Raw genomic sequence first — 27,005 nt, forward strand, 5'->3', positions numbered from 1 at the left:
AGGAGCGGGTATGGGTCGAAGGCAAAATAGGGGAGGTTGGGATGGGGTGGTGAAATTTGGCAGAAGATACCCCCTTTGGACAAGGGAGGCAAAATCTGGCTATGTTCCCATTGGTTCTGATTGTGCAGAAGGTGAATGAATGTGCATACAGGATTGTGCTTGAAAATGATGGCTGTAAGGTGGATGTGCTTATTAATTCTCATTCTCTGAAGTCATGCATGAAGAATGGCATTTGCGCCAGAGACACATGTAGGCCCATGGAACTAATCATTAAAATAAGGAGGGGCGAAAATGAATAGCTAAGTTAAAATGGTTGACAAGGACAAGAAGTGATAAGTGGATGCCTTTTGTTTTTGATACATAAAAACCATAAAAAGGTTGACAAATGGATAGCAGTGTAACATGTGCTTCAATCTAATTAGTCATAGTCATTGTGTCCATAAACATTATAACTGATTCCCCAGAATCTCAACTGTACATTATTAAACAATAGTGCACACCTGATGTGAGGTTGGGTAATGGTATAGCATTGTGCCTTTTTCAAGCATTCCCTTACTTCAAGTATATCTCTCAAATTCCACGAGCCAGTTGTGATGGCTTTGGAGAATAAACCAAGTGAACTTCAAGCTCCTTGTTCCTCCAAAAAACAATACATAATAGACACACTAAGCTAAAATTCAATAGCCAGTGATATCTACAGTGGTTAACACTGCTGCCTCACAGCAAGAAGTTTAACAACACCAGGTTAAAGCCCAACAGGTATATTTGGTAGCAAAAGCCACAAGCTTTCGGAGCCTTAAGCTCCTTCTTCAGGTGAGTGGGAATTCTGTTCACAAACAGGGCATAAGTGTCTTTATATGCCCTGTTTGTGAACAGAATTCCCACTCACCTGGAGAAGGAGCTTAAGGCTCCAAAAACTTGTGGCTTTTGCTACCAAATAAACCTGTTGGACTTTAACCTGGTGTTGTTAAACTTCTTACTGTGTTTACCCCAGTCCAACGCCGGCATCTCCACATCATGACTACCATCGACGCCTCACAGTGCCAGGGACCCGGATTTGATTCCTGGCTTGGGTCACTGTCTATGTGGAGTTTGCATGTTCCCCCGTGTCTGCAAGGGTATCCTCTGGGTGCTCCGGTTTCCTCCCATAGTCTGAAAGACGTACTACGCAGAAGGTGAATGAATGTGCAGAAGGTGAATGAGTGCGCAGAAGGTGAATGAGTGCGCAGAAGATGAATGAGTGCGCAGTAGGTGAATGAGTGTGCAGAAGGTGAATGAGTGCACAGAAGATGAATGAGTGTGCAGAAGGTGAATGTAGGTGCATTGGCCATGCTAAATTCTCCCTCAGTGTACCCAAACAGGTGCCGGAGTGTGGCGACTAGGGGATTTTCACAGTAACTTCATTGCAGTATTAATGTAAGTCTACTTGTGACGAATGAATAAACTTTTATTTTCCAGTGACAATCTGTGCCAATGAAATATTTAGTAACTTAGTGATCATCCACTGATCATTCAAAACTTCCAGCAAACAGGGCAACTCACAAGGTCAGGTTCCATGGCCACTTAGATGTGTACCCACTGGGAAATGGGAAATCATGACCGATTTCAGCTCATTAATTATGCATCAGTGTGTAGCTCTCTGAATCAAACAGTCTCCAGTTGCCTTCGAGACCTTGGTCCAAAAGATTCTTCTTGATTTGTGCTTGGATCTGCACTCCATTGCTGTAGGCATTGGGGGATCCATCAGGAGCTAGGCAAGGGTGGGGCACCTTGACTTTCCTGCAGGAGCACCTTCTCCTCAGGCAGACTTGCAGGGACCCTTGGGCACCCATAGGAAGGAGGAACAGCAACTAGTGAGCCCGAGGCACTCCACCCAGATAATTCCGAGAATGTCCAGCCATTCTGCATGTGACCCCATCACCTCCAGCTGTACGGGCTGAGGAGGGTGCATCTTCCCCACAGCAGAAGACCCAAAGCAGGCTGGGGTGCTTCAAATCTCAGCCCTCTACAGGCCACCTGCCAAGTCAAAGGCAACAGGGCATAGCAGTCAGCAAGCTACCTCCATGTCTGCTGTGGATGTTGGGAATGCCCCAAGACATAATGGAAGGGATAAGAACAATCACAAAACTTGGACATCACTTGTGGGCACAAGTGTTCACTCACTTGTTTATATCATGTACATTTGTAAATATGTTTACTGTTCATGAAAATGGCCTCATCATTTGAAAGCATTGTGCATATGCAGCTATGTGTTCTCCTATTGCAAAAGTGATCCATGCTCCCACTCAGTGTTTGCCTTCCTTTGTGAGCCTCACATTCATGTGATGTTTAGTTGAGTAATGATACTTGACACTTGGTGTTATGTCAGAGTGATGGATCAAACTCTTTACTGGAAGTGTTTGCAAATTGAGTTAGTAATCTTTGCTCCTTACAAGATGACATGGAATTAGGCATTCTGAATAACTTGGGAATATTAGCTGTAATTGTTTCTCAGGATGCCTTAATTGCCAGAGCCATAGCACAAGACCTGCAGCCATGATGGTCTCTCCAACCATGCATGTATCTCAGTGTCCGCTAAAGGTTTCTCACGAAGGTGGTGATGATTGCATCAGGTCCTTTAATGTGGCATTTGAGCTGTTGTGCTGACTTTCACTTCCCAGAACGCACGGATACAGGGTTCATTACCTTCCCAAAGATTAGAGCCCAGCAAATCATGAGGGTTGAAGGTGCAAGGATGAATGCTGAACTTGCTCTCAATGCCACTAGTTGTAAAGGCCTTTCAGTGCACTGGCATGGCACTATGGAGCAGAGGAACATGGATGTGACCCCTTGCCTGCACCTTACTCCTCCTGGAATCTTGTGGCATCAGTGTGGCACATCTTCTATGTTGTATTTCTTTGATAGTCTCCTCATGTGGAAATGACCCTCATCTCCTTCTTCAGTTTCCTGCCCTTCATTTTCTGAGGTTCTCCATGTCTCCCTCTGGCAAGTGATTCCCTCCTTTGAAGTACCAGTTTGTGAAGGACACAGCCAGACCATGCTGATGCTGGAAATCCTCTTTTGAGAGTACTGCAGAGCCTAACCTAAGAAGTCCAAATATTGGAAGCGCATCTAAGATGCCAATAGTTTGCTCCATGATGGATCATGTCAAGCTTTGCGCCCTGTTGTACCTCTGCTCTGAGGCACTCTGAGGACAATGCATAGGTGTCATGAGCCATCATTTGAGCGAGTGTCCCTTATCCCCAAGCAGCCGTCTCTGAAATCACTGTGGCACCTGGGAGTGACTCAGGATATAGTCTCATGGGAACTCCCAGTGTACCTGGCACAAATGTGCATGATGTGCTTTTGATGATTGCACACCAGTTGAATGTTCAGGGAGGGGAAACCTTTTCTGTTAATTGAAGTCAGGGGTTGCTGACATGGAGTTCTCAAAGCCACATTTTTGCAATGGATTGCACATTGTGTTCTACAGAAGCCTGAGGTAGCTGCAGAACTCAAGAAATCTAGCAGACAGGCTAGCTTCATTAAGTGTGAACTTCACATAATGATAAGCCTTACTGTAGAGGGCATCTGTCATCTCCTTGATACATTTATGTGCTGAGGACTGCGAGATGCAGCAGAGGTCTCCTGTGGATCCCTGGAATGATCCATTGGCAAAACAATTGAGCATGATGGTGACCTTCAGAGGCACTGTCAGGAGATGGGGTGTAGGCTCCTCCTGCAGAATGTGGCAGATATGATCCACCACATCTCTTTACAAGTGCAGGCCTGTGCACCATTTTCTCTCGCCCATCTCCAGATCGGAGAATCTTCTTTGGTCGAACCTTGGACATGTGAGATGCATCTGTGGGATGGGTGTAATCTCATTATCCTCTTGAGTGTTACTGGAGCTCTTTGGACCATGGACCAGAGGTCAGGCCTTCTCTCAAAGCTGTGCTAGGTAGCACAGGGCCCTGCTCCTCCTCCTCAGTCAGATCACTGCCATCAAGTTGGCAGCATTGAGAGCAGGCTGAATTAATCAATCCTCATTCTCCCTGCAGACTGAGAGATGCAACAGATCTTCATCTTTAACAGAATGAAGACTGGGAAAGTATAATAGACCTCCAACTGGCAAACAGAAAGCCACCCTCATGCCCTAGAGTTGCGTTTGAGCTACCAGCTTTTCGCTGACAGCCTTGTAGCTGAAGCGATCTGGATAACCACAAGGCCAACCCTGATGCTTGACATCCCAAACCCACAGAGGATTGAAGAGGTTCGGGTGCTTTCATATAATGGTCCACCTTACCAAAGGCACTCCTGCAATCTCATTTGGTATACTGGTCTCCCTATTTGAGGAAGGATGTTCTTGCTACAGAGGAATTGCAGCAATGGTTTATCAGACTGATTCCCAGGATGGTGGGACTGATGTATAGGGAGAGATTGAGTCAGTTAGGATTATATTTGCTGGAATTCAGAAGAATGAGGGAGGATCTCATAGAAACCTATAAAATTCTGAAAGGTAAAAGGGTAAAGTTACCATAGTCCCAGATGATCATCGACACTAACTGGTGGTGATTTAACCTGAGAGTCACGACACCTCAGGCGAGCAGCAAGTTTGAGAAGGCAGGCCTTCATGAATAACCTCAGCGGTACGGGAATTGAAGCCATGCTGTTGGCATCACCAACCAGCTGTCCAGCAAACTAAGCTAAGCCAACCCTCTGTCTAACAGGGTCTCATACAGGGCTGCATTCTAAAACACAATGCATGCACACTTCAGAGTGTGAGGGGTATCTGTTAGTGTGGCACATGAGGTTTGGGTTGCATAGAGAATCATGGGTGGGGGGGGAGGGGGTTTGGAAGCGAGAAATCCTCCATAAGCAATCAACCCCAGAAGCAGCACCCCATCCCCATCCTTGAAGAGCCCAAGCACAAACCCCTTCTAGTGTGGGCGTATCACTGGAGAAACCGGAGCAGCACTGTTGCAGGTTGGCTTTGAATGTTAAGTAAAGTGAAGTAGTTTATTTATTAGTCACGAGTAAGACTTACATTAACACTGCAATTAAGCTAACTGTGAAATTCACTCCGGCACCTGTTTGGGTCAAAGCACGTAACCAGCACTTCTTTCAGACTGTGGGAGGAAACCGGAGCACCCGGAGGAAACCCATGCAGACACGGAGAGAACGTGCAAATTCCACACAGACAGTGACCCAAGCCGGGAATCGAACCCAGGTCCCTGGTGCTCTGAGGCAGCAGTGCTACCCACTGTGCCACCCTGCCGCCCCTATGTTGCACTCAATGCAAAGTCATGAGCAAAGTGAGGGAGGAGAGTTGCACGCCACTTACTGTCATAATTCAGACACGTCTAACTTCCCACTGGCATATAAACCTGGTGAGCAGTGTTGACAACGAGTATTCATGACATGGTAATGGATGCAAATGGCGTTCTCTACACAGAACAGTGGGAAACCCGACCTGCCATCAACCCGCCATGAATGCAGTGAGGGGGAAATTCCGAATTGTTTCCCACTGTCGGTATTCCGACCTTTGGCCTCTCCTCCAATTTTCCGCTGCCACCCACCATGTAACCCGTCACTGGCAGGACTGGCAAATTGCGCTCCACAAGAAGGCTGCCTGCAGCTCAGGAGTTTCTGCCTTTGTTTATCTCCTACACGATGCTAGCTTAAACACAAAAATGTAAAGCAATCTATAACCCTACTAATTCTGCTAAAACCCTCAGGATTGGTAACAACAACTGTTGAATAACTGGAGTTACTGAGCTGCATTAGTGGCTTAATTTTCCTTATTTGGTGAAACATCTGTGCTAATAGCAGAGGAGTTTTCAAATAGCTCCAACGTAAAATAAATTATTGTGGTAACAAAATTAAAAATGTTCAGCCACAAATGCAATTCAGGATTTCTTTGCAAATTTTATATATTGCAAATTTAACATTTATTTATTTGTGTCACAAGTAGCCTTACATTCGGTGGAGTTTAGAAGAGTACGAGGTGACTTAATTGAAACATATCAGATCCTGAAGGGTCTTGACAGGGTGGATATGCAGAGGATGTTTTAAAGTTTAAAGTTTATTTATTTATTAGTGTCACAAGTAGGCTTACATTAACACTGCAATGAAGTTACTGTGAAAATCCCCTAGTCGCCACACTCTGGCGCCTGTTCGGGTACACTGAGGGAGAATTTAACATGGCCAATGCACCTAACCAGCATGTCTTTTGGTCTGTGGGAGGAGACTGGAGCACCCGGAGAGAACTCACACAGACACGTGCAGAACGTGCAAGAAACCGGAGCATCCGGAGGAAAGCTCCGCAGACGCGGAGAGAATGTGCAGATTCCGCACAGTGACCCAAGCCTGGTATTGAACTCGGGTCCCTGGCGTTGTGAGGCAGCAGTGCTAACCCCGACTGTGCTGCTGTGCTGTCGCAACTCCAAAACCATTTCAAAAAGGGATTTTTTTTTTATTCTCATGATGTTGAAATATTTATTATTACAATTGCTGATTTATCAGCAGAGAGGGAAATATCAGAACAAAGGTCAAGATTCTTTAACCGAGTTTTGGATTTGTCAGAAATTACCAACCTTAATCCTCATCAATTTCTCTCCACTGCCGTGTTCAATAAGCTGATAATCTCTGGTTTAAAAAAAAACGTTTCCCTTTTTACAAAAACCCGGAGAGAACGGGGTCAAATCAATGTAGAGCAAGAGCAGAGCAAGATGGAGTCAACAGGTTCAGCCAAGATAAAATGTTACCTGAGCAATTTCATTATTAATAGATTTCTGTAAAAGATAAACAGTCATGTGTTGTATTACTGTCAAGAGGTAAACCCAGTATCATATCACATATTATATATATAATATACTGTGCCTCATGGCACAGTGGTTAGCACTGCTGCCTCACAGCGCCGGGGACTCAGGTTCGATTCCTAGCTTGGGTCACTGTCTGTCTGGTGTCTGCACATTCTCCCCGTGTCTGCGTGGGTTTCCTCCGGGTGCTCCGGTTTCCTCCCACAGTCTGAAAGACGTGTTGGTTAGGTGCATTGGCCATGCTAAGTTCTACCTCAGTGTTACCCGAACAGGCGCCAGAGTGTGGAGACTAGGGGGTTTTCACAGTAACTTCATCGCAGTTGTTAATATAAGCCTATTGTGACACTAATAAATGAAATAAAACAAATAATATATCATCATTTCAATCATTAATAAACTTAAACAATGCAATGCTTAACTTTAGTGAGGTCCAAAATGGGGAGGAAGGGAGAATGGGGAGGAAGGGAGAATGGGGAGGAAAGGAGAATGGGGTAGCTATTGCTGTTTTGGGGCATGAGAACTATATGGATGCAGGAACTCTGTTTGGAAATGGACTGTGCAGAGAAAAAATGAGAATTTTGTAACTGGGAATAGAAGGAATATTTCTGATTTCTATATGGGTGGGTGAATAAACCTGGTATCTTTTTTTTGTCATAAACATGTTTGAAAAGTAAACATTAGGTTTTTAGGTTTCAATTGTCCAAATTACTGGATATTTCAGAACTGGAATATCCAGACAGGTGGACCTTATTCAACTAGAAGGTTCTTTTCAGCCATTCAACTCATTTAATTGGACTGTAGCTGCATCATGTGGCTCATGCGGAGCATAAACACTGGCCGAAATTTTCCGTCCATCCCAGTCAGAGGGATCCTCTGGTCCTGATGATGGCAACCCGCTGCCTCAGGTCTCCCGGCAGCGGAGGATGGGAATAACGGGAAAACCACTGACAGCGGTGGGACCTGAAGATGGTCCTCCTAGCCAATGGTGGGTCACCTTCAATGTGCAAGGAGGGGGTGGAAAATCCCAGACACTGTCATCGACCAATTGGGCCCAAAGGCTTGTTTCTGGGCTGTAAATACTATGTAATCGTTCGTCATTGGATTCAGTGGTTTCTGAGCAAATCTTGAATGGACGTATCATTACCTGAGAAGCAGTTGCAGTTGGGGTCAATCTTGCAGTCGCATTCTGTTGATGTGCCAGCAAATATGAAGATCTCGCCATTGGTGGTGACCTGCTGGATGCGGTTGATCTTCCTCTCATCCGTCTCGGCAATGTAAAGTACTCCACTGTGAGAAACAGCAATGGCTCTGGCTGACTCCAGAGTGGAGTGGACAGCCACCTTGCTCATGGGAAAATGGTTGATGCCTGGCACCTGGCAATGGATAGGCCGGCCTGCCACAATCCGCACACGGCTCATTTCGGAGACCTGCAGTACAATGTTATTATCGAGCACGTAGAGGGAATTATCTATGGGGTTGACAGCCAGGTCAGTTGGCCACTCAAGGCGTACCTGCAAAGAGAAATGATTTGGATTTATCAATGAACTGTTTAAGAATGACAAATTTGTTCTCCAATTTCTTTATGTCTTTGAGCAAAGGCAAACATAATTTTTTTCTTTTCTTATAATTCGTCCTTTATATCTAAAATATTTAGTGTGCTGAAACCACCAGTTGAGTTTTAACAGACTGAGCAACAGCATTTCAGTGACTTGGAACAGCAACTTAGCGGCGTTCCTCCGCCTTTTTGTTTTTATATTATCACCGTCATTACCAGTGCGCTTAGACGGGACTTGGGTGGGGTGGGTGCCGGGGGTACCAAGGGCTTGTCCCCTGACCATGGGGAGCCCTGAGCCCAGTCGTGTTGGAATGTACACGCGAGCACTGTGTGGATCTGTATCTGTGTTTGTTTGCTATGTAAAATATTAGAAAATTTTCAATTAACATATCAAAAAAACAGCAGCTTCTAAGGTGATCGGCCATTTCATTGACTGTACCTTATAAATTCCAAGTCTATTAAAAACAGAGTCAGCTTATTTGAACACATTAACAATCAGCTCGGAGGGATTTTAATGGTCACATCTCCTGACCTATTCACCATTCAGACAGCACCAAACATTCAACTGAGCAGGGAACAAGCGATTAGACAAAAGCACTTTAGACAATAGATGCAAAATCACTTTAGACAATGTATGCTATGACCATACTTTGGTAACTGGTCAGGTGGCGAGAGGGGATCATGTGCGAAGTGAACCAACCCTCTTTTACGTTCAGCAAAAACTGCTTTTCTCCAGAGAACCAACAAAGCAGATGACACAAGGCATAGAACCCTGTGTAGGTACTATCTCTCACTCTCTCTCCCTTCAGCCTGGAGATTTGAGCCCTATCTAATTGTTTGACCATCCGTATACTGCAGATAGTGTTTTAAGAATCAATCCAGCAGTTGCTGCCTCAATCCACTCAATCCAGAATCGCCATCGAGCCTGGCCTAAAACAAATCAAGTTATTAATCTACCTGATCAATATATTACTGACTTTTGTTAGAATTAAATAAAGTGTTTCATCTATCATCCTTCTTTATAACTTACTTGTGTGTGTGAGTGAATCTTCGAAAACATGTTTGCGAGAGACAGCACTTCTTAAAATTTTTATTTAGACCGGTTAAGTACAGTAAATACTACTTTCTTTTTAAAAAACTTACGAGGAAACTTGTCCATGTCTGTCTTTTGCAGTCACAACACATAAACAATGGAATACTCACCTAACTGACAACTGAACAAACTTCTCAGAGGCCAATGTCCCTTCACCAGTTTCCCTTTATTTATAAACTCAATTCCACTCTAAAGAATACTTCAAGTAAAAAGTCAGAATCCAGAGTGCCAGTAGCCCTGACACTCTTCTATGTGTACGCAGATGAGACTCCCTGATTGGGCAGGCAAACATAACCTCAATCAGGGTGCTCATATTCCAAGAGATCAACCTCATGGGCCTCGTTGAGGACATGCTTTGTCGTGGTTAAACAAGGATTGGGAAAAGAGGGGAGAAGGTTCACCCTTCCTCACCTTACCATAACACTTTCAATGTTGGTACATAGTTCTTTCAATGAGCTTCAAATATTTATTTCAGTCCAATTCTCTACAAATGCTCATTCTTACCATACACTGACACTCCTGCATCGGACAGAAAAATTCTGGAAACACTGACACTAAGAAACTGAACATTACCTTATTTGAATAATCTTAACACTAAGTGCTGCTTACAAAGGAGGAGGCAGTTCATTTTGAAGAGTGAGAGAGCAGTGAGTGAAATGTAAGTTAGAGGCAACAAGCACCCAATTTTGAGAATTGGCTTACATTACTGAAGCAGAAATATATATATTTCCAACCAAAGTGAGAGACTGTAAGCAGTTTAGACCAAGTTAATCGGATTAAGGGTCTGTAGCTTCTTTAGGACACAAGGTGATTAATAATTTAAATCGGCTTGTTTTCCCAAATCTGATTCACTTCATGTGGCTCCAGTACAGTTGGATTTGCACCATTCCATAATGGCAATTTATGTTCTAAATTTTCTGAATTAGCATCAGAGTCAATAGGAAAACATTATTATTTCCATTTCAATCTTTCTCTTCTTCTGCAATCTATTCAACCCTGGTGGTTTGTTGAATGTGGACTTGAATGAATTGTATATAAATCCACCCAAAAAAAATGTAAATTTGCAGTTTTATGATGTGTGCATAGCCACACATATATTCACATTTACTAAATTGAGCTATAAATGAAGAATATGGAAATAGAGCAAGTTGGCATTCACTTGGGTCATTTAATGATTGGAAAAAATTAAGCGGAGGATAGAAATGACAAAGTGACACTTAATTAGATGGAAGAGTTTATGGTGTAATTGTCAAATAATTCTTGTGATAAGAGGTAGTTGTTACAATCCCAGCTGATGTTACTACTGGACAAATCTGATCCCAGGGTGGAACCCGGCTTGATAGATCCTAACCTTGATTTTTTTGTTTAGACACATGGAAGGCAGCTACTGAGCAAAGTCACAAGAGTCAGCTGATGAACTTTTAACAAAAGAATACAACATTTCTTAAAGAAGAAAAGATGGACTATAAATACATACTACTTCATCCCAACTATACCTGTACAGATATAGATTTGTAAGGATAATACAAGTTACAAAAATCTACCTAATAGTCTAATGTTCACTGTAATTATACAGTCATTGTGTGGTCAGATACCCCAGGATGAAATTCTCCCATCTCGCCTTTGGTGAGAATCAAGCAGGAGCCATAAAGTCAGAAGTTCACCAGCGTAACATTACATTGCTATTCTCCCAATGGCAGGTCATTGACGAGTCGTTCTTCCTGCTGGCAGGTGCCATGAATGCCATTTGCATTCATTTGCATCTCATGAATCCTCATTAAAACAGCTGCCCACCAGAATCCTGTCTGGCCTTCCAACCTTCCATTATGCCAGTGTGAAATTATGCTGGTCTGAAAGCCGATTGCTAAAGAGTGGCATGCCCAAGGCAGGCCTCAGTTCACAAGAGACTCTGAGGTGAGTGCAACAAAGCCCTTTGGCCATACATGCATCTGTACAGGGCATTGGTGAGGCCGCAGCTGGAATACTGTGTGCAGTATTGGTCCCCTTATTTGCGGAAGGATATGTTGGCCTTGGAGGGAGTGCAGAGAAGGTTCACCAGGTTGATACCAGAGATGAGGGGTGTTGATTATGAGGAGAGACTGAGCAGATTGGGTTTGTATTCATTGGAATTTAGAAGGCTGAGGGGGGATCTTATAGAGACCTATAAGATAATGAAGGGGCTGGATAGGGTAGAGATGGAAAGATTCTTTCCACTTAGAAAGGAAACTAGAACTAGAGGGCACAGCCTCAAAATAAAGGGGGGTCAGTTTAGGACAGAGTTGAGGAGGAACTTCTTCTCTCAGAGGGTGGTGAATCTCTGGAATTCTCTGCCCACTGAAGTGGTGGAGGCTACCTCGTTGAATATGTTTAAATCACGGATAGATGGATTCCTGATCGGTAAGGGAATTAGGGGTTATAGGGATCAGGCGGGTAAGTGGAACTGATCCACTTCAGATCAGCCATGATCTTATTGAATGGCGGGGCAGGCTCGAGGGGCTAGATGGCCTACTCCTGCTCCTATTTCTTATGTTCTTATGTTCATAGTTCTGCACTGCTCCTGATACGTTGTTCACCACTCTGCCAGGGCAGACTGGTTCCTGCCCCCTATCTCCATGCTGAGCTAGTCTTCATGGACAGCACCATGCTGCTGGACCCATGGACCCTTCACAGACTCAGATCAGTACTCCATTTGGGGTTGGGGAGTGCCGGGATCTCCTTCCCCTGATCCACACATCAGTATCTATCTGGACAACACTGAGCTGTGGGACTCATGCAGCCACTGTGACATGTGCAAGGTTCAACTGAAGGTGGGGTGCGAAGTGAGGCCGTGGGTCAAAGTGGGCTGATGAAGACAAGGGGGTGGGAAATGTGGAAGGGAGGTTTTGCAAGGAGGGGGGTGGGAGAAAAGAAGAGAAATTCTTCGGGTGGCAATGTAGAAGGAGGGCTTTGCAAGGAATGGGTTGGGGACAATGTGGAAGGAGGTCTATGCGAGGAGGGGTGGAAGCCTCATGATGAGAAGCAGAAGGGCAAGGTGGTGGATAAAGAGGAGGAACAGTGGAAGGCAAAGGGAAAGCTAAGGAGAGGGAAGCTGGCCCTAGACACCACACAACCCTGCCACAGCAACCTCTGCAAGACGTGCCGGATCATCGACACAGATGCCATCATCTCACGTGAGAACACCATCCACCAGGTACACGGTACATACTCTTGCAACTCGGCCAACGTTGTCTACCTGATACGCTGCAAGAAAGGATGTCCTGAGGCATGGTACATTGGGGAAACTATGCAGACGCTGCGACAACGGATGAATGAACACCGCTCGACAATCACCAGGCAAGACTGTTCTCTTCCTGTTGGGGAGCACTTCAGCGGTCACGGGCATTCGGCCTCTGATATTCGGGTAAGCGTTCTCCAAGGCGGCCTTCGCGACACACGACAGCGCAGAGTCGCGGAGCAGAAACTGATAGCCAGGTTCCGCACACACAAGGACGGCCTCAACCGGGATATTGGGTTTATGTCACACTATTTCACATAAATATTTCTGCTTTTTTCCTCCTGAGTCTTTATCATGCGATCCTAGAATCAGAATTTATGTCACACTATTTGTAACTCCCACAGTTGCGTGGACCTGCAGAGTTTCACTGGCTGTCTTGTCTGGAGACAATACACATCTTTTTAGCCTGTCTTGATGCTCTCTCCACTCCCATTGTTTTGTTTCTTAAAGACTGGATTAGTTGTAAGTATTCGCATTCCAACCATTATTCATGTAAATTGAGTCTGTGTCTTATAAGTTCTGTTTGTGAACAGAATTCCCACTCACCTGAAGAAGGGGCTCAGAGCCTCGAAAGCTTGTGTGGCTTTTGCTACCAAATAAACCTGTTGGACTTTAACCTGGTGTTGTTAAACTTCTTACTGTGCCTAGACAGAGCTGCATGAAAAACTCACAAACGGGTCTGCGGGATACCACATGAACACTGGAAGGGGATGCATGCAGATTATTGCTAATGTGCCTATTAGTGTGACAGGCACATTAAGGATGGTTAGCACAAACACTAAACAGATCAGCCTTCATGGTTTGTGAAGGTTATTTTTGTCCACAGTCCTCTGTGGAACTATGTCAAGGCTTCTGGTTGAGTTCAGGGGCTGAGCAGACAGGAGTCAGAAAGTGCAGACATTCTTGCTGCAAAACTGAAAGGAGTCCATAAGACAATAAGACCATAAGACATAGGAACAGAATTAGGCCACTCGGCCCATCGAGTCTGCTCCGCCATTCAATCATGGCTGATTTTTTGTTCTCATCCCCATTCTCCTGCCTTTTCCCCATAACCCCTTATCAATCAAGAACCTATCTATCTCTGTCTTAAAGACACTCAGTGACCTGGCCTCCGCAGCCTTCTGCGGCAAAGAGTTCCACAGATCCACCACTCTCTGGCTGAAGAGATTCCTCCTCATCTCTGTTTTAAAGGATCGTCCCTTTAGCCTGAGGTTGTGCCCTCTGGTTCTAGTCACATGAGTCACATGATGACAGGCAGTCCAGGGGCGAGGTGAACCTCAGTCTGAAGTCAGAGATAGGAGACAGAGCAGAAGGGCAGTGGCCATTTAGCAAGAGAAATCATTAGAAACATGGTGCACCCAGCTGCAGGAAGGAGCAGGGTCTTTGCACTTCACAGGGAAAATGCACAGCTTGGTGTGCAGAGCTGTCCTGCAGTTGATATCCCTGGGTGTGGCAGGCTCCATACTGGGCTGAAGAGGGTATGGTGATTGTCGAAGGGGACATCTTCAGCCTGTAGATAGGGAACACATAATACGGCACAAGTGGGGGGACTGGGGGTTGTGGGGATGAATGGTGCACATGGTTACAAGAGGTGTTGGCACAATTGGTTGCTTGCCAGTGATAGGCTTCGGGGGAGTGTACCAACATCCATCACCAGAATGACAGGGTCCAGTATTAGTGGGGAAGGGTGGAGAATAATGGGTGGTCTTTCTACCTGCACAGCATGGAGCTCCAGGCCAATCAGAGGCATGCAGACAGTGAAGCAGGCAGGGTCAAATTCAACCCTGTACTACAGGTGCAGTATTTTCATCTCGACACTCAGGTAAAATGGCGTCTTCCAAAGTCATAGGTAAGATTGGTTCTACCTGGAAGGGCTCTGCTAAAGTGTGGGAAGATTGTTAAACTGGGCTCTGGGGCTCCTTTTTGCAATGCATTCTCACTTGTTGGTGCTCCTGCACTGGACGGGGTCCAGGTCAATTAGACAGAACTCAGAGCCTGTTGCTCAGGAAGAAAGAAAAAGGCAGATTCCAAATTTTGCGCTTTGAAAGGGATCAGCACAACTCAATAGGCTCATGTCAGATCTTAGATGTGGTCGTCACTGTCCTGCTAATGCACTCATCCTGGACTCCTGCTCAGAGTCAAATACACCCTTGGCGGCTTGCACTGCTGGAGTTGGTGCAGGCACAAGCAGAGGAGACTCTGACTGGCTGCTCAAGATGGCCTGAGTGGAAGTCTCCAGGGTGTCTGGCTGATACTATCCTCTCTGTGGGTGCGAGGGAGCCCAGTCTAACTCCTGGAGGAGATGGGGCACTGGGAGGGAGGTCATGGTGCTTGGTCCCCATGTGGCCAACATCCTGATGGTGCCCACCAGAGTGTGTAGTCATGGAGTGCATGGCTGAGTGCAAATTCAGCAAGACCTGCTGGACCAAAGTCTCCAAGGTGGTTGCCAACCTTCCCGTAATGGCCTCAGGGCACTCGCACGTCGGAGCCATGGCCTTAGACAGAACACGGAGGGACTCCTCCATTGTGTGCTTAGCCTGCTGAGTGACTCTCAAAACTCCGACTGATGTTCGATGCCTCCCTTTGCATCTCCTGCAGTGAGCTGGGAGCCACTGCCAGAGGCTCATCATCTAACTGCACGGGTGGCTGGTCTCCAGCAGCTCTCTGAGTGCTGGAGACCTGGGCTGTCCCTGCCTCCGACTGCTGTGGGGAAACGAATGTGAGGTGTTCCCAGAAAGTGTCCCCGCATCTAACCTTGAACTACACCCCACTGGGGTGTGTGTCTCTGCTCTGGTGGAGTATGTGGGTGAGCGCTGTGATGGTTCTCCCTGAGACCCTCATCCTCAGACGTGCATTAGGGACTCAAACAGCAGCTGGGCTGTCTAGCTATCTGCTATGATGTGAAGATGCCGGAGTTGGATTGGGGTAAACACAGTAAGAAGTTTAACAACACCAGGTTAAAGTCCAACAGGTTTATTTGGTAGCAAAAGCCACACAATCTATCTGCTATCTGCTATACATATATATATAGCTATCTGCTAGACAACACAATAGTAGAGTTTGAGTGGATGAGCTGAAGTTATTTCAGAGTACATTACATGCAGAGTGATTTTCAGGATTGGGTGAAGTGATGGGGCTGAGATCTGAACAAGTCTGTTCTGAGAGGCCAGGTTCTGCATTGCCATAGGATGATCCCTGTCTCCGCCAGCGAGCTGCCTTCTCGAACTCAGTGAGGGCAACAATCTCAGTCGTCACTCTCTCGGTCTGGACTCGCTCATGTTTGTTGTGCATGAGTTTGACCCGTATGGACACGACAGAAAGGGAAGTGATGAGATGGGATGGGGCAGAGGTTGGGTCAAATGTGTGCTCCCTGTGTGTGGTGTGACCTACCCAGAAGGGACAGAGGTTGGCGTTCAAGCAACAAGACAGATGGGATGGTGGTGTTGCGAAAGTCTTATTGAGAGGTGAGCACTGATATGTGTCTCCCGCGACTGAATGTGTGGGATCCACAAAGAGAGTAGCTGCTTAAGTACATGGCACCATGCTGAGAGTTTGATAGTGGAAGGAGCTGAGAGAGGACTTACCTTATGGAGTGGGTGAGGTCATTCATCCGCTTCATGCACTGGATGGCACTTTGTGGGCAGCCGGACTGACCTCCTGGGCAACGGCCTTCCAGGCTGGAGTGGTGAGGTTGGTGTGCTTCTTTGAGCTGTCCCTAGGGTACAGCACATGCTGGTGGGCCCAGCCTCACTGAATAAGGGTCTCAAGGGCTCTGGTGAAGAAAGCTGGTGCTTGCTGCCTTCTTCTTTAGGCTGCTTGCCTTTTGCTCTTGGGTCCAGACATGTTGAAGGGTCCAGTGAAGATAGGTGGACTGGAGAGAACGATACGAGTGTGCTGGGCTGGTGTTTAAATATGGCAGCAGGTGAACACTGCTACTGCCGGCTCGCCACCTGGTTAAGAGGGGAACTCACCTGTGTATAATTAATGAGCTTCTAAGCACAGAATCTCATGCGGGATCCCACCGTTCTGGTCAGCAGCAAAGGTGATACTAGAGCCTCCTGCCACCGCACTTACTCTCAAAACGGGAAAATTCTGACCTCTGAAACCAAGTAACAGATGGCACCCAAAACATCTTCTGCAGACTTATCATCAATTCCTGCCATACGCTTGTCACCCTGTGAGTTAACTGGCCTCACTGGGATTCTGTCTTTGCACGAAGGTTTCTATCGAACCATAGAACCCGACAGTGCAGAAAGAGGCCAATTGGCCCATCGGGACTGCACTAACTCTCCGAAAGAGCATGCCACCCGAGCCCTCCCCTCCACCTTATTCCCATAATCTTGTCCATTTAGCATCACAAATCCACCTAACCTACACATCTTTGGATTGTGGGAGAAAACCAGAGCACCTGGAAGAAACCCATGGGGAGAGTGTGCAAATTCCACACAGACAGTCACCCAAGCTGGAACTGAACCCAGGTCCCTGGCACTGTGAGGTAGCAGTGCTAACTACTATGCCATGATGCCGCCCATCTCCACTCTTAAAGGACATGCTTCGGAATCTTCCCCCAAATGATGTTTTCTCCTGGATGTCTTTATCAAGGATTCAACTCCACGGTTTCAGCCTCTCCTTTCAATATTCCTCTGCTCTGAAGTACCACGTGCATTCAAGTTCCACCTTCCACACAACCTCTCAGATATTCAGCCATGCCAACAGGACACCACTGCTTCACAGGCCCATAATAGGAGCCACCAACCTTCTGGTTACCTTGGGTCTTTGAATTCTCGCAAGCTGACATTGTCCCAGGACTGCAACTTGCAGCCCTGTCTTTAATTTGAAGGCTCCCTGCTCCTCACTCTCAACTTTACTGAACAGGATCTTTTCCAGATTCCTGCTCTTTTCCTTTGACTTGAAACTCTTCTTGGAATTTGCATCTGTCCCTCTTCCTGTTTTTAGCACCTTTTTCTGTTCTTTAGTTTGGGATTTGCTCTCTGCAGTCTCTCTTCATGTCCAGCTTCTTCTGTGCCTGTTTCAGCAGTTTCTGTGAGAAGTTGCTTACTCCTGGGTTACCTGCTTTCAATTGAACTGACTGCTTTTGCTAGCTCTTTGGGCTCCTGGTTGCTAGGAAACAGCCCAGTTTCTTTCATGCCCTCTGTTCGCTTTAGGGTCAAAACCCTTATTATAATGCAGGCGTCTAAACAAATCCACAGACTTACAGGCAACTTTTAAAAATGAAACTAAAACTGAAGAAATATAAATGCAGCTTAAACTTAAGGCTGTACCTTATTCCTGACACCCACAAAACAAATATAAATTACTTAAAACCATCTCTATTTCCTAATATGGTGTTAAATTGACAGTTCATTCTCAGTCAATGGGCAGAAAATCTATCCTGGAATGCTGAAGACTTATGTATGGTAATAGCATTGTACAGATGCAGAAACTGGCTGTTTTTGAATGGTGAAGGATGCAGAAGAATCACATTGCCACAGAGATAGATCAAAAATGAAGACTGACAAATGGGAAGGTTCTTGAAGTATTCCGAGAAAAGGAGAATTGCAGACTATACAAGCACATCACTCTCGAGTCACAGAAAGTGGTTTGTTGCTGTCTGGAAAATGAATACAACAAGTAAAGGTTAAAAAATTACAATGGAATCAGTAGATTTAACTTCAGGGACTGATAAAATCCACCTTTTCAGCACGTGGACAATATGAAGTCGATTGATCCTTAAAGTCCAAAGAGAAAATGAATGCATGGGGAGACATCAACAATAACTAACATCGCAGAACCCCAGTGGATAGCTACACTCTAACGTGAAATATGTGACAAGCCAAAGTAATCCAAAGTCAAAACATTTCTTTGTAATTTTGGGATTGTCTACCGACATTAATATGTATAGACACATACTAACATTGAAACATAGGGCCCGATTTTACCACTGCATCGCGCCCGTTTAACGCGGTCAAGTCGGGTGTGAGACCATTAACGCGATCCGCACCCACGTCCACGCATATTGCCACTTTACCGAGGCCCGGGAATGGCCGTGATCCGATTCGCGCCCGAAACGGGCGCAACGGCGAAATGCATTTGCGTGCATTTCAATTGAATTAATGAACTGCCCACCCAACTTTATCAGCATTTCCCCCTTCACCACCGCGTTCGCCGATTCGGAATCGCGCTGAAATGGACATGCTGAGTAAAAGTCTGTTTCAGCCGCTCCAGCTTCTGAAGAGATGAGTTCAGCGCTTCCAACAGCTCTCTGACTCAGATCAGTGGTGGGGGGGGGGGAGGGAGGCGGGTCAGATCATTCTCTGGTGGGGGGTTGGGGGGGGGGGGGAGAGTGAGGGAGGCCCGATCATTGTCTAATTGGAGGGGGGAGGAGAGCAGATCGTTGTCTGGTTGGAGGGGGAGGGACGGGCCAGATCATTCTCTGGTGAGGGGTGGGGAGGGAGGAGGAAGCGGGTCAGATGTACCGGGGGGAAGGGGGTGAGGCCAGATCAGTCTCTGGGTGGGGGAGTAGTGGAGGGGAGGGGAGTGAGGCCAGATCATTCTCTTGGGGGGAGGGGAGTGAGGCCAGATCGTTCTCTGGGGTCGTGGGAGGGGAGGGGGGCGGGGGGGGGACATTGAGGCCAGATCATTCTCTGGGGAGGGGGAGAGTGAGGCCAGATCATTTTTTGGGTGGGGGGTGGGGGAGTGAGGCCAGACCATTCTCTTGAGGGGGAGGGGAGTGAGGCCAGATCGTTCTCTGGGGTCGTGGCGGGGGGTGGGGGGGGGGGCATTGAGGCCAGACCATTCTCTTGTTTGGTGGGGGGGGAGGAGGGAGGCGGGTAAGATGTATCTCTGGTGGAGCGGGGGTGGCCCGATTGCTCACTGGTGGTGGGAGGGGGGAGGCCAGATGGATCTCTGGTGGGGGGATGAGAGGTCCGCTGCCACTCTGCGGGCGATTGGTGGGGGCGAAGGGGCAGGGGGTCGCGATCGGTCTGGGTAGCGGGGGCATGAGTGGATAAGGTGGACAGTGATGTCTGGGGGGGCCATCGTTCCCGCTTGTCGCTCCCGGGCTGCTTTCTCCGCTTTCTGCGGCCCGGTAGCGATCTGACAGGAGTGCGCTTTTTCAAATTTTTTCCCAACTGCGCATGCGCAGTTCAGAGCTCCGATCGTTCCGGCCGCGATAACCCTCGCCCACAACGCGATTCAGACCCGCGATTTATTTTTCCAGGCTAAGTGCGGATGGGAGCGCCTGAAAGCAGATTTCCAAGTCGGATCGGAATTGCGCCCAGATTCAGCACTTGGAATGAAAATGGTAAAATCAGATCCATAGAATCATAGAGTCCCTACAGTGCAGAAGGAGACCATTCAGCTCATCGAGTCTGCACCGACAACAATCCCACCCAGGCCCTATCCCCGTAACCCCATATATTTATCCTACTAGTTCCCCTGATATTAAGGCCCAATTTAGCATGGTCAATTAACCTAACCAACACAACTTTGGAGTGTGGGAGGAAACCGGAGCACCCAGAGGAAACACATGCACATATGGGGACAATGTGCAAATTCCACACAGACAGTCACCCAAGGCTGGAATTGAACCCGGTTCCCTGGTGCTGTGTGGCAGGAGTGCTCACCACTGTGCCACCATGCCGTCCAAACATACCTGTTGTCCAGTGGATAATTGAATGCTCAGTATCAAACTGAACCCTTTTAGCCAGAAAAGTCTGGCCTGCTTTTGATTTCTGTTGCTAGGTTGGTTCATTCTCCCTCAAGTAGAAGAACAAAATAAGGCAATGTCCCTTCTCCTGTTCCCTATTCAACAACTCCAGGTTAAAAAAAAATTGATTAATAATATCCCTGCTGAATGAACACCACAGAAATATTGATATTAGAAACTTCAGCAAAGCACACAGAATTCATGACTTAATTACAACCCCTCTGCCATTTTTTTCCTCATAGCCATCTGTGATAGCATCTAGTTACGACAAAAGCAAGCAATTGTAAAAGTAATTAAAAATTAGATGGAGATCAAGTATCTACATATACAAGACATGTAAAAAACACATTTTTTTGCCTTAATTCAAAAGATTAGAATTTGGAGATGAAAAGAAAGCAACAGATCTTGCCAGAGCTCTTGGCCACCAGTCAGAAGCAACTAAAGGACTATTGCCATAATTGTAAAATTGTTTCAAAATGATAAACACCCAGCCTGTTATTCCCTCTGGCTCCTTCAGTGACTTGTAGGCCCTGAAGCAATTGGTGTTATCTTAATGAAAGCTAACTTCATTCAACATGAAGTACATCACTTTGAATAGACGACATTTGTCAATGAGAGGAATCATACTTCGAAATGTTCATTGCTGGGAGGGAATCTGTTATTCCACCATATTGTAGCCAGTAGCATCGACTGTTTGATATTGCAGCTGATGTGGAATGAACTAATTTTAAACAAAATCTAAAATTGAAAATGAATGCTGGCAAATACGTTGGAAATCAGTTTCTGCCTGTAGGAAGACTTGTGTTACATTCACTGCAACAACTAACAGGGTCTATTTATTTGCACTATGATGGTAACGCGGTGGGGGGAGAGGGGGCAGGGGGATGGTGGACTCTCTGGCATCTGCGTGTTTCTTGTGGTGGGAGACGGACCACCATTTGCTGGTGGCAGGGTCTTCTGGCCATGCTGCTCTCAATAGGATTGCCCATTGACTCCACCCCACACTGCTGGGAAACCTGCCGATGGCAGGACCAGAAGATTCCACCAGGGTGAACTGCAGGAGAATCCCAGCCATGATTTGCTTTCACTATTCTATGTAATAATGGTTCCATCCTCTTAATTCCCTTCATTCAAGGTGACAGAGCCCAATTTTTCAGGTGCTTTCTTAATGCTCAATCTCTAATTCTGGAAATCAGTTTCATGATTCTTTTCTCAGGATTTCTGTGTCTTGTTTAAAGTTTATTTATGAGTCACAAGTAGGCTGACATTAACACTGCAATGAAGTGACTGTGAAAATCCCCTAGTCACCACACTCTGGCACCCCCGTTCGGGTACACTGAGGGGCAATGTAGCATGGCCAATGCACCTAACCAGCACGTCTTTGGACTGTGGGAGGAAACCAGAGCACCCGGAGGAAACCCACGCAGACACGGGGAGAACATGCAGACTCCACACAGACAGTGACCCAAGCCAGGAATCAAACCCGGGTCCCTGGCGCTGTGAGGCAGCAGTGCCAACCACTGTGCCACCGTGCCGCCTCCGGTTGGTCAAAACTGCACACGTGTAGTCACTACACACAACAGCATTATCAGGAAAAATACATTCTGGGGATTCAGCACTCCTGTTGAGCAGTTGATTCACTTTGTTAATTGCTGTTCCTCAGTAACTTAACATGTTAAGTGATGATTTCACTGACACCCCTCCCACTCTTTAACCACTCAACAGTAGTTTCTCAACAGTATTTACTGTTGAGATAAGCATGGATGTTTGGAACTTGGGGAAATAAATAGTGATGTCTTGAGGAGTGTACATATTACAGGGAAGGAGGTGCTGGAAGCCTTAAAGCGCATCAAGGTAGATAAATCCCTGATGAAGTGTATTCCAGGACATTGTGGGAGGCTAGGGAGGAAATTGCAGGTCCCCTAGCCGAGATATTTGAATCATCGATAGTCACGGGTGAGATGTCTGAAGATTGGAGAGTGGCAAATGTTGTGCCTTTGTTTAAAAAGGGCTGCAGGGAAAAGTCTGGGAACTACAGGGCAGTGAGCCTCACATCTGTGGTGGGTAAATTGTTGGAAGGTATTTTGAGAGACAGGATCTACAGGCATTTAGGGACACAAGTACTGATTAGGGACAGTCAGCATGGCTTTGTGAATGGAAAATCATGTCTCACAAATTTGATTGAGTTTTTTGAAGGGGTAATCAAGAAGATAGATGAGGGCAGTACAGTTGATGTTGTCTACATGGACTTTAGCAAGGCCTTTGACAAGGTACCGCATGGTCGGTTGTTGCATAAGGTTAAATCTCACGGGATCCAGGGTGAGGTATCTAAATGGATACAAAATTGGCTTCTTGACAGAATGTGGAAATGCCGGCGTTGGACTGGGGTAAACACAGTAAGAGGGTGCTTATAGAGAACTGTTTTTCAAACTGGAGTCCTGTGACCAGCGGTGTGCCTCAGGGATCAGTGCTGGGTCCACTGTTATTTGTCATTTATATTAATGATTTGGATGAGAATATAGGAGGCATGGTTAGTAAGTTTGCAGATGACACTAAGTTTGGTGGCATAGTGGACAATGAAGAAAGTTATCTCCAATTGCAACGGGATCTTGATCAATTGGGCCAGTGGGCTGACGAATGGCAGATGGAGTTTAATTTAGACAAATGCGAGGTGATGCATTTTGGTAGATTGAACCAGGGCAGGACTTACTCAGTTAATGGTAGGGCGTTGGGGTGAGTTACAGAACAAAGAGATCTAGGGGTATATGTTCATAGCTCCTTGAAAGTGGAGTCACAGATGGACAGAGTGGAGAAGAAGGCATTTGGCATGCTTGGTTTCATCGGTCAGAACATTGAATACAGGAGTTGGAATGTCTTGTTGAAGTTGTACAAGACATTGGTAAGGCCACACTTGGAATACTGTATGCAATTCTGGTCACCCTATTATAGAAAGGATATTATTAAACTAGAAAGAGTGCAGAAAAGATTTACTAGGATGCTACTGGGACTTGATGGATTGAGTTATAAGGAGAGGCTAGATAGACTGGGACTTTTTTCTCTGGAGCGTAGGAGGCTGAGGGGTGATCTTATAGAGGTCTATAAAATAATAAGGGGCACAGATCAGCTAGATAGTCAATATATTTTCCCAAAGGTAGGGGAGTCTAAAACTAGAGGGCATAGGTTTAAGGTGAGAGGGGAGAGATATAAAAGTGTCCAGAGAGGCAATCTTTTCACACTGAGGGTGGTGAGTGTCTGGAACAAGCTGCCAGAGGTAGTAGTAGAGGCGGGTACAATTTTGTCTTTTAAAAAGCATTTAGATAGTTACATGGGTACGATGGGTAGAGGGATATGGGCCAAATGCGGGCAATTGGGATTAGCTTAGGGGTAAAAAAAAGGCGGCATGGACAAGGGCCTGTTTCCATGCTGCAAACCTCTATGACTCTATGACACTCCTTTATCTATTCCCACAGTACCTTTTACTAAGTATTTTAGGTTCTATGACTCAACCTTTCTATGAGATTGGCAACTTTACATTCAGTTTTCAAGTCCAAATTATTGATCTAAACTCCTAAGGGTTTTAGGGATTCTAGAGCAGATACCTTGAGTCCTCCACACCTTGTAGCCCTATCAAACTTACATTTCTTTCTGAAGAAGTACCCACAGCTGTCTTATCTTCAACCCATTTCTTACCCTGTTTTTGGTTTGGCATATATATTTTTGACTGAAATAATAAAGTTTGAGAGGCAGTGAGTGGTGATTGGGCGATATCAATTTTTGGAAACAAAAGTTGGGAGAGATATTAATGGGTAGCCAATTTGTTAGCGATTGTTGTAAACTATTACCCAAAGTCAAAATTACCCTCAATGAGATTTAGATATTCTACTTTCAAATCAGAGTGAATTTAATGAAATAGAGTAGTTGGACTTTGAATGATCTGCTACAGTTTTTCCCCTCTCTTCTGAGCCAATGGCTGATTAATGGTTCCATGGATATCAGGAATAGTCAGCACTTGATCCACACCTGATCTTAAACATTAACTCTCGGGTTAAGGGCGGCACGGTGGCACAGTGGTTAGCACTGCTGCCTCACAACGCCAGGGACCCGGATTCAATTCTGGCCTCAGGTCACTGTCTGTGTGGAGTTTGCACATTCGACTCGTGTGTGCATGAATTTCCTCTGGGTGCTCTGGTTTCCTCCCACACTCCAAAGATGTAAAGGTTAGGTAGATGGGCCATGCTAAATTGACCGTTAGTGTTAGGGGGACTAGCAGGGTAAATACGTGGGGTTACGTGGATAGGGCCTGGGTGGGATTGTAGTCAGTGCTGCCTCAATGGGCTAAATGGCCTCCTTCTGCCCTGAAGGGATTCTAATGAATTTCGAACATATGAAGGGGGTCATCATTGTGAAATCTTATCCTGCACAAGCATGCTTGCTCGTAGAAGTGAATTGATGATGATTAGGAGCGGGCACCCTGGCTGATTTATCATTCGCTTCATCCAGCAGGTTCTGAGAGTATAGGCGTAGTGTCCGGCCCCTGCTCTGACTGAGATCAACTGACTGAGTACAGATAAAGAATTGAACTTGGCATCATACTTCATACACTTTGCCAATTCGAACATTTTGAAGGCAGTTATCCTCATCAAAAAGCTTCCTTGGATCCTAAACAGTAGAATTACTGCAAATCAATGCAAGTGTTTGAAAAATCAATGCCTTTTGATATCCAACATGACACCTGCCCCTCTTACAGCTATTCACTGTTTTCTCTGGTGACCAGTCAGGTTTTCCATTCATTGGGTTTGGTAGTCTGCCAAAAAATGTTTGTAATTCAAGTCACTTTAACATAAATGAATTCACTTAGTGCTCCTGGCTTTCCTGGCTGGGCTTTAAAAGCCAGTAATAATGTTTACATCACTCAAAGATGATAGATTTCAGCACAATCTTGGCACAGGAAAAGTTACATTTAATCAAGAGAATGGTGAAATTATGCTTCAGTTAAATTAATTTAGAGGAGCACTGCAGGCCAGTTCATTCTCAGACTATGGTGGGTTGGCTGATACCAACGAGGCAGTGATGGAACCATACAGTACAGGGAAAGCAATGTGGTCCATAGGTCCAAGGTTTCCATAGAGGAGGCTTATTATCATCCAGTCCCCAGCTTTATCCCATTTGCCCTGCAACATTGACCTTTTAAAGTTTTTATCCAGTTTCCTTTTGAAAGTTATGATTGAATGTGCTCATGCCACCCATTCCAGGATGTAATAATTCTGCGAATTCACTGATTGGAACCCGTGGCACAGTGGTTCACACTGCTGCCTCACAACGCCAGGGACCCGGTTTCGATCCTGGCTTGGGTCAGTGTCTGTGCGGAGTCTGCACGTTCTCCCTGTGTCTGCGTGGGTTTCTTCCGGGTGCTCCGGTTTCCTCCCACAGTCCGAAAAACCTGCTGGTTAGGTGCATTGGCCATGCTAAATTTTCCCTCAGTGTTACCCGAACAGGTGGCAGAGTGTGGCGACTGGAGGATTTTCACAGTAACTTCATTGCAGTGTTAATGTAAGCCTACTTGTCACAAATGAATCAACTTAGACTCTTCCTGACCTTGCTGCCTCAGGCTTACAGATAGGTTAAATTCTGTTCTTTATTATTCTAAATAATGCTTCTGTGTGTTGCATGACCACTGCATTGAGCTTAGCTATTCTTGGTGTGATACTGGTGAGATCCTGGTACCCTGTGGAATCACACCCCAACGAGGAGGGGAGGAAATGAGCAGAGAAAATCGACGCAAACCAAAAAGAAATAAAAAGGGTTGGCGAGATGAGATCAGGTTGAAGATTTCTTTCTAATGATACCAGCAGCAAAATTTCAAACCTGTTTTATCAGTGCACACACACAGTTTTGTTACACTTTGAATGCAGAATAATACAAAGCACTGACAATAAAGAAAAGAAAAATGCTTAGAAAGAAAGAAAAACTTCCCATGGGTGACAGTGAAAAATGTAGGCAATATTGAATTGGCACCTATTATACATCCCACAGGTTTTTTTCCTTCCATTGTATTCAGGGAAACAACACTTGGGTGTTTTGTATCAGAGAATGACACAGTACAGAAGACAACCATTTGGTCCATTGTGCTTGTGGTAGCTAATTTGACATTGCTTGTTTCACACCATCAACCAATATTAAAAATGCTTCCCCCAACTACCTATTCCCTTGTTGTAACCAGATTTGCATATTAAAGAAATTCTTTGCAGGAAGATAAAACATGTTAATCTGCTCACCTCAACACAGAGGAAGCAGACGTGCTTTCTGCCAAATGCCACAAGAATGCCTTGATCAGAGATAAAACCTTACAGTCTTTGTAACACTCTTGTACCACTTCAGTGAGAATAAATGGAATGTGTGCAAGCAAAAACCTAACTAAAATAAACACAGTATCGTAAATTGTATTGAAAACCTGAATATCACAGACTGCAACATTTTCTTTTGACTATACCCCGAGGAGACCTGCTCTTGTCTGGTATGATTTATTCATGCCACTGCACATTATCCTGTGTAGACTCTCACGCTGCACCTTACCG

The 27,005-nt window shown here is 45.7% G+C and overlaps 1 protein-coding gene across 4 annotated transcripts in view; it reads right to left on the minus strand.

The window, feature by feature from the left end:
- tenm1 (teneurin transmembrane protein 1) overlaps positions 1–27,005 on the minus strand; it is a 770,685-nt gene that overhangs the window by 75,135 nt on the left and 668,545 nt on the right. For all 4 annotated transcript variants that reach the window (XM_078211359.1, XM_078211358.1, XM_078211357.1 and 1 more), the window contains one exon: positions 7,945–8,311. In XM_078211359.1, coding sequence (XP_078067485.1) covers positions 7,945–8,311 — 367 coding nt within the window. The remainder of the gene's footprint in view (positions 1–7,944; positions 8,312–27,005) is intronic.

The sequence above is a fragment of the Mustelus asterias genome, chromosome 4 (genome assembly GCF_964213995.1).
Source record: "Mustelus asterias chromosome 4, sMusAst1.hap1.1, whole genome shotgun sequence".
In the NCBI taxonomy this organism is placed as follows: Eukaryota; Metazoa; Chordata; class Chondrichthyes; order Carcharhiniformes; family Triakidae; genus Mustelus; species Mustelus asterias.